The sequence below is a fragment of the Chinchilla lanigera genome, unplaced genomic scaffold, assembly GCF_000276665.1.
Source record: "Chinchilla lanigera isolate Chin_1 unplaced genomic scaffold, ChiLan1.0 scaffold00032, whole genome shotgun sequence".
NCBI lineage: Eukaryota > Metazoa > Chordata > Mammalia > Rodentia > Chinchillidae > Chinchilla > Chinchilla lanigera.
The window spans coordinates 11,064,444-11,071,931 of NW_004955433.1; the positions used below are offsets into that span (position 1 = coordinate 11,064,444).

The 7,488-nt window shown below is 32.2% G+C and overlaps 1 protein-coding gene across 10 annotated transcripts in view; it reads left to right on the plus strand.

Annotated features, from left to right (window-relative positions):
• Positions 1 to 7,488, plus strand: part of Chd9 (chromodomain helicase DNA binding protein 9) — a 260,391-nt gene that overhangs the window by 163,673 nt on the left and 89,230 nt on the right. For all 10 annotated transcript variants that reach the window (XM_005388286.2, XM_013516197.1, XM_013516196.1 and 7 more), the window contains 5 exons: positions 873 to 941; positions 1,021 to 1,076; positions 1,990 to 2,107; positions 4,446 to 4,532; positions 4,763 to 4,900. In XM_005388286.2, the coding sequence (XP_005388343.1) occupies positions 873 to 941; positions 1,021 to 1,076; positions 1,990 to 2,107; positions 4,446 to 4,532; positions 4,763 to 4,900 (468 nt within the window). The remainder of the gene's footprint in view (positions 1 to 872; positions 942 to 1,020; positions 1,077 to 1,989; positions 2,108 to 4,445; positions 4,533 to 4,762; positions 4,901 to 7,488) is intronic.

A 7,488-nucleotide genomic window follows, 5' to 3' on the forward strand; every position in this document is an offset into this window, starting at 1 on the left:
TTTTTTTTTTTTTTTTTTTGGTGTTTTGAAACAGGGTCTGACTATGGTAGTGCAGGCTGGCCTCAAACTCACAGTAATCTTCCTGCATCAGTCTGCCAGTGCTGGGATTACAGGCATGTGCTACCATGCCCACCTCTGAGTAAAATATATTTTAAACCAACATAAATTATTTAAAGTACTAGGAATTCATACCTCTCTTTGTTTTCCTTATCTAATGTGGCATCACATTTCTGCCTCCTAAAAATACTCATGTAATTCCTGAAACTATTCCAAATTGCCAGTGTTTGGCAGAATAATTTGAAATTACATTTGAATATTTTGAAACTGGAACTTCTACTCACATTACTTTTCTACTGAAAGCTCCACCAGACCTCAAACAATAGTAAGTAAAGAACAAATGTGCTTTGAATTTTCTAATTTAATTTCCTGCCTCTTCTCTATAAATGCTTAGTCTTCTGCCTTACAAACCTTGTTGCCTGTATGCCACTCTTACCTGCATTTTGAGCCAAACACCCAACCACTAAGTAAGTTGAAACTTTAGGCCAGCTCTTACCTTATCTATGCCTGAGTTTCCTTATTCAGACCGTGGAGGTGATAATAGAGTAGTAATATCTGTACAATTAATATATGCAAATTAGTGAATGTGTAGTGCCTGGCACATTAAAAAGCACAGTATGTTTAGTATGACCATGCAAATGATGACGGGGCATTTAAAACAATGGTGCATTTTTCCTATAGTTTATATTCCTAATGTTTAATGTAGTGCTCAGCACATGTACTAAACTAATGTGTTCATAAACATAGATATAGCAACTAAAAGAGTTTGAGAATGTATTATATCATGTATTTCTTTCCTTCCTTCCCTCCAATAGGAGAATCCAAGTGAAGAAGATGCTGCAATTGTAGATAAAATATTATCTTCTAGAATTATAAAAAAGGAAGTAAGTAATGATGCATTACATTTTGCACTATGTTCCATGTCCTGTTTAAGAGTTACAATTACTCATTTTATTTTTGTAGATAACACCTGGAGTGATGATTGATACAGAAGAATTTTTTGTAAAGTATAAGAATTAGTAAGTATTTGAGAAACAAAGAACTGCAAAGGTATTTGATTAAATATAATATATTTAATACATAAATATATTGTTACAATTTTGATTTCCATTTATCTTCATTTTAATGATAATTTTTATCATGTGCTTTAAAAATGCAAACTCTGAAAACATTTCATGTTAAAATTGAATTTTTAAAAGATATTAAATATTAAAGTAAAATGCAAGAATCTGTAGAATATTGTATGCTTTAACAAATTATAGACGCATGTTTAACTTTTCAGATTTTATTGTAAGAAATTTCTGATCTTAAATTGTTGTACCATATTCAGCCAGATATGGTGGCGCCTGCCTCTTACTGAGGTTGGAAGTTCACAAATTCCAGCCCAGCCTGGGCAACATACTGACTTAGTAAGATCCTGTCTCAAAATAAAAAATTAAAAATGGCCAGGGATATAATTCAGTGTGAAGTCCTTGGGTTTAGTTCTCAGTGCCACCAAAAAAACCCCAAAGTGAATTATTTCATAGGAGTCACTAATTGTGAGAAAAAACATTTTCCTTGTCATTTTCCAACTTTTCTCAGTACTTTGATGAAAGCTTTTAGATAGAATTATGTTGGTTTTAAGACAGTTTATCTTTCTGATTATGGCAAAAGCCATACTAGAAAAATAAAAGATACATTATACCTTGCTCTTATACTTGGTCAGTTTACCCTTCTTTTGCTAGACGGCAAGTTGTAGACTCTTGGGTTACACTCTCCTTAGGATATTGGGATCACAGTGACTTTATTTTAGAAATTTTACGATGTCCACCAAAATTAAATGTAGTGATGAACTACCTATTTGTAGTGTTGAAGGTAATACTTTGTATTGGGTCTTACAGTTAAATGTTAAATATATTTCATTCTAATATATTGCTTTTATGCAAATTTTAGCTCCTATCTTCATTGTGAGTGGGCCACAGAGCAGCAGCTTTTGAAAGATAAAAGGATCCAGCAGAAAATCAAACGATTCAAATTGAGACAAGCACAAAGATCACATTTTTTTGCAGATGTAAGAACAAATAAGACAATTATGTATTGAATTCCATAAATATGTAGTAGTATTTATCAGAATTTTAAGTATTACTTTAAGTCTTAGGCTTCCAATATTAATATTTGACTGTAAATCCTATTTCCTAAATTAGCTTGGAAACTACCTCAGACAATGACCCTGATAATTCAGAATAGTAGATACATTTATTATATTTTTAAGTTAACATGTATTTCAGTATTTAGAGTTGAATATATGTTAACATCACAAAGAATTTTATCAACAAGTTACTTAGGCAAAGGAAGTGATATTGTGCCAAATAAATTTTCCATCAAATATATTGCATATTTTCCACACCATCTTCGCGTGTGTGAATAGAACATCATTTAAAAAGTTCACTTACCTTTTTCTGTCCAACTAAATTTGATCTGATGTCCTTTCATGCTCTTAATTTTTTTTAATTGGTTATATTTTTAGAACAGTTTTAAATTCACCTAAATTTTTTTAAGAAAATTTAAATCTTCGTTTTGAAAAAAGAATTACAAAACCAGTACAAATTCCCACATAAATTTTATATTGACTTTCAAATGTTAACATTTTATCATATTTGTTTTTCCTTTTTTCTTTCTTTTTTTTTTTTCTTTTTTTTTTTTTTTTTCTTTCAGTACTAAGGATTGAACCCAGGCTGGCGTTGCACATGCTAAACAAGTGTGCTACCACTGAGCTACATCCCCAGAACTTCTTAAAAATTTTTTTTGACACAGGGTCTGGCTAAATTGCCCAGGCTGGCTTCAAACTTGGGATCCTCCCACCTCAGCCTTCTGAGTAGCTAGGATTAAAGGTGTGTGCCACCATGCCTGGCTCATATTTGCTTTATCATATGTATTCATTCTGAATGCCTTAGTTTCCTCCCCATCTTTATCCAGCACACACATTTTTTTTTCTGAACCATTTAAATGTACATTCCAAATGCTTCAGTATGTTTTTTCTAAACCCAAATGCATTTTCTTTCATAAAAATAGAATTAACACTGACTCTGTACTATTATCTCATTTGCAGACCTCATTGATATTTCATTAATTGTTCCAGTAGAATTTTTTATAGCAAAAAGTGTGTGTGTGTGTGTGTGTGTGTGTGTGTATAGTTCTCTTTCCTGAAATTCATCCCAGCATCAAATGTTGATTTAGTTACTATGTCTTTTTAAATCAGTGTTTGTTTTTCATTTTTTGAACATTTTTTAAGTACAGGTCATTTGTTTTAGAAACTGTCCCTTACTTTGAGGTTATATGTTATTTTCTCATGATTCATGCTATCCATTTTTTTTAAAAGAGAATAGCACTGAAATGATGCATTATCCTCATCAGTTAATTATACTGCGTGGTACATCATACCTGTTTCCCTCATAGTTTTATATCTAACCAATAGGTAGTTAAATTGATCTCTGGATTAAGATGGTATCTGTCAGATTATTTACCATGAAATTATTGTTATTTCCTTTGTGATTATTAAAACTACCCAAAAATGTGATGATTCTAATGATCTAGTGGTTTATGAATGCCCCATGCCTCAAGACGCTTTTATCTGCTCACTGTTACAAAATTCCTAATAAGCTGAAGATTTTAGAATAATTTAGGTAAGGGTTGGGATTGTAGCTCAATGGTAGAGCACTTACCTAAACAGATGCACAAGGCCCTGAGTTCTATTCCCAGCCCTGCTAAAGAAGAAGTTTTTAATATGAAAAGGTAGTTTGTAATGTTTAGTTTTTTATAAAGATTAATTTTCTCTCGACTCAGGTACAATATAAAAGCTATATAAATCTTTTGTTTTAATTGCTAAAATTTCTTTTTGTTTTCTTTTGGGTTTTTGTTTGACTTTATTTGATGAAGATTGTAGAAATAGTAATCCAAAAATACAGTGAATATTTAAATTTAAAAAAAAAATTACAGCACAACACACATTGCCATTAATTCCTCTCAAAATACTTGGCACTTTCTGAAGCTGTTCTGGAGGTCCTGTTTTATGGGTGTCTTTATGTGTTGTGATAAAAAAAATATGGTGAATGCTGTGGCTGAGTGCCTTCTAAAAGAAAGGCAGGCTTATCAAAACATGACTGTTTGTCTTCATTCATTGGATTTGGCACTGTGTGACTTCTAGAATACCTTATTTGAATAACTTTATTATTTACAATATTCATAATTTCCTATATGTCTTTGCTAATTAAACTGGAAGAATTTCACTTACTGAAAATGTAATTGGAATCAAACTAGTATGTTTGTTCTATAGTGAAACACTAGTAAATACCTCTTTATTTCTGTTTTTCTACTTTGTCAGATATCAATTAAGTTTTTTTCAATTTTAGATGGAAGAAGAACCATTTAACCCAGACTACGTCGAAGTAGACAGAGTGTTAGAAGTCTCTTTTTGTGAAGATAAGGACACTGGAGAGGTAAATATTTTGTAAAAATAATTTTAATTTAAAAATCCAAAAGCTTCCAAGTACTAAATTTTTAAAAATTATAGTCTGAAAACACTAAAAAAAACTTCATTTTTATGTGTTTTTAAAACACTATTTTTATTGATGTAGGTTACTATATTTAAACTCTTTATAGCAATTCTCTTTTTAAGTACTTCTTACTACTCTCTTTCAAAATGATAAAACAGAAAACTTTTTTGCAGCCTGTTATTTACTACTTAGTAAAGTGGTGCTCATTGCCATATGAAGATAGTACATGGGAACTAAAAGAGGATGTAGATCTTGCAAAAATAGAAGAATTTGAACAACTGCAAGCTTCAAGGCCTGACACAAGACATTTGGTAAGAACCTTCATAGCTTCATAAAATCTTTATACTTTGTTATTTAGTAGGGTTAATTTGATATAAACTGTAGGTTTTGTTTGGTTGGTTGGTTGGCTTGTGTGTGTGAAGGGGTGCTGGGAATTGAACCCAGGGCTTCAGGCATATTGAGACACATTCTACCACTGAGCTATATTTACAGCCCTAAGTTAGAATTTTTAACTTAGTTTTTGGTACCAAATTAATTCTGTATTCTATTGAACTGCCAAATAATGGCACATGTATATTAATATAGCTACGCTGGTAGGGTAAATTTGCATTTTTTGTTGTTGTAAACTGGTGCATTGAACATCAAGCCCTTGTAACAGTTGCTATAAGACAAATGACAAGTGTAATTGCTTAGTCAGAATGCATTATATATTTCCTTGATAAGTATTGATAAATATTCTCTTCCACATTTTCCCTAGAAAAGTTTCACTTAACAGTTCTATCTCATTTCTGAATTTAAGTTTCCTCATCTCTTTCAAATCATTTATAGAAATCTTAAAAATATTAGTTGCAGCTTTATTGTACTATTGTCAGTTCTTGACTCAAAGAAAAAATATATGTGTATTTTTAATTTTTTATAAACCAGTCATTTCTCAAAAAAATTATATAAACATTATCTACTTCCATAGTAGCTTTTTTGCCTCCTTCAGTGCTGGCGATTGAACATTGGCTCTTATGAACCTAGGCAAATATTTTATCACAGAACTGTGTCCTTAGCTCCACAGTTGCTGTATTTTTTAGAAGAACCTTTTATGTAGAATATTATTAAAAATCTACATAAATTAGAAACACCGATATCTTACTAGCGCTTATCCCCTACCCCAATCCTCTTTAATATATTATTGACTTTTATAGTGTGCTAGTTCTAAGGCAGAGCAGCATGAAAGGAGAAACACAGTTCCTGACAGGGCAGGCAGGAAGCAGCAGCCTCCTTTCCATTTTTATTCCACCCAGGCCACAAGCCTGTTGGTTGATGCCACCCACATCCGGGGTAGGTCTCCTTTAATAATGTAAAATCAATGACAGTGCTAATCTGTCTTACTTAAATAATGTAGGTGAGTGATGTTTGTACTAGTTTGTTATTGTTAAATAAAATAGCATACAAATCATTTATAAGTATTTCTAGACATTCTGTTAATGAAAATTTTACCTATCCTACGCTAAGGAAATTTTCATTATTTTTTTGCTGAAAAGTAACCTATTCAGAATATTATTTAATATGGAAATTACTTTAAGCAGTAACAAAAATATTATGTTAGTTGTTTAATATTGATTGGCTATCATTTAAGAAATGTTTTCTTGGGCTGAGACTGTACCACTGTAGAAGAGTTCTTCTGTAGCATGTACGAGGACCTATATTCAATCCCTGGCACCAACCAAAAAAAAAGTTTTTAGTAAATTTTAATAGTATTGGGTAGCAGCAGAGCTTTGTAGTCACCTTTTTTGTATGCTCATAGCATGTTTTGTTTTTCATTTATAGTCATCAGACACCCTGATTATCCTGCCAATTTTTAGAAATGTAATTTTGTTCATTAGTAAATGTATATAATTTTAAAGCAAAATAATGGGAAATCTTTTGCCTTCTGTACCACAGAAACTTATTTATCTTACTGATATCTAACCTCTGTTACATTTAGACTGGCAGTTTTATTTCTCCATCTGTCCAACTTCCAGAGAGTTTTATCTTAGCTAGAATGAATTCTGTCTAGAATAAATTCATGACAGCTTTTTCTTCCTCTGGAGGAAAAATTATATTTTGTTAAATAAAACTGTATTTGCAAATAAAGAAATATTTTGCTATAATGTTATTCTTACATGCTTCCAGATTTCTCTTGAAAGAAATGCTTTGTACCATTTATGTCAAAGTGACATTATATAAAAAGTGTTATCCACAAATTGTCCTTTCCTGTTTGCCTAGTAGGGGAGAGACTCCCTCAGAACAGATCCTTTTCCACTAAATGTTGTAAAGCTAGAAAGCAACAGATCCTTTTCCACTACATGTTGTAAAGCTAGAAAGTAAAGGAAAAGTTAATCACCAACAGCACAAATCTGTTTACTGGCCAGATAATGAAGAAATTGTAGCCTCACCTCCCATGTCAACTTGTCAGACCTTTGAGGTTGGGGAAGCCGTAGATACAGAATTTTTAAAAATGAGGGATGGCTGGGCATGGTGGCACACAGCACTTGGGAGACTGAGGCAGGAGGATTACTGGGATTTTAAGGCCAGCTTCTGAAGTGTGAGACCCTCTAAAAAAATGAGGAAGCAGGATAGGCTAATAAAGAGCAGGAAGGTTCCTGTCTTTTCTGGAAATGGGTGGAAGAGGTCTGGGAATTTAGGCACCACTTGCTTTTGTTCTTGCATGGTTCATTCTGGTTAAGGTTATGACACTGAGGGATGTGTCATTTAGTATGCAAATAGAGTTATATAATAGGATTAGAACAAATGAATGGCCATCTTGGATATAGCTGGTTTGAATTGGTCTGCTTATCAATAACTCAGAGCCCTAAAACAGATAGAAAAACATATCAGTTGCTAAGAGTTCAACCAGGTTCCCTATTAT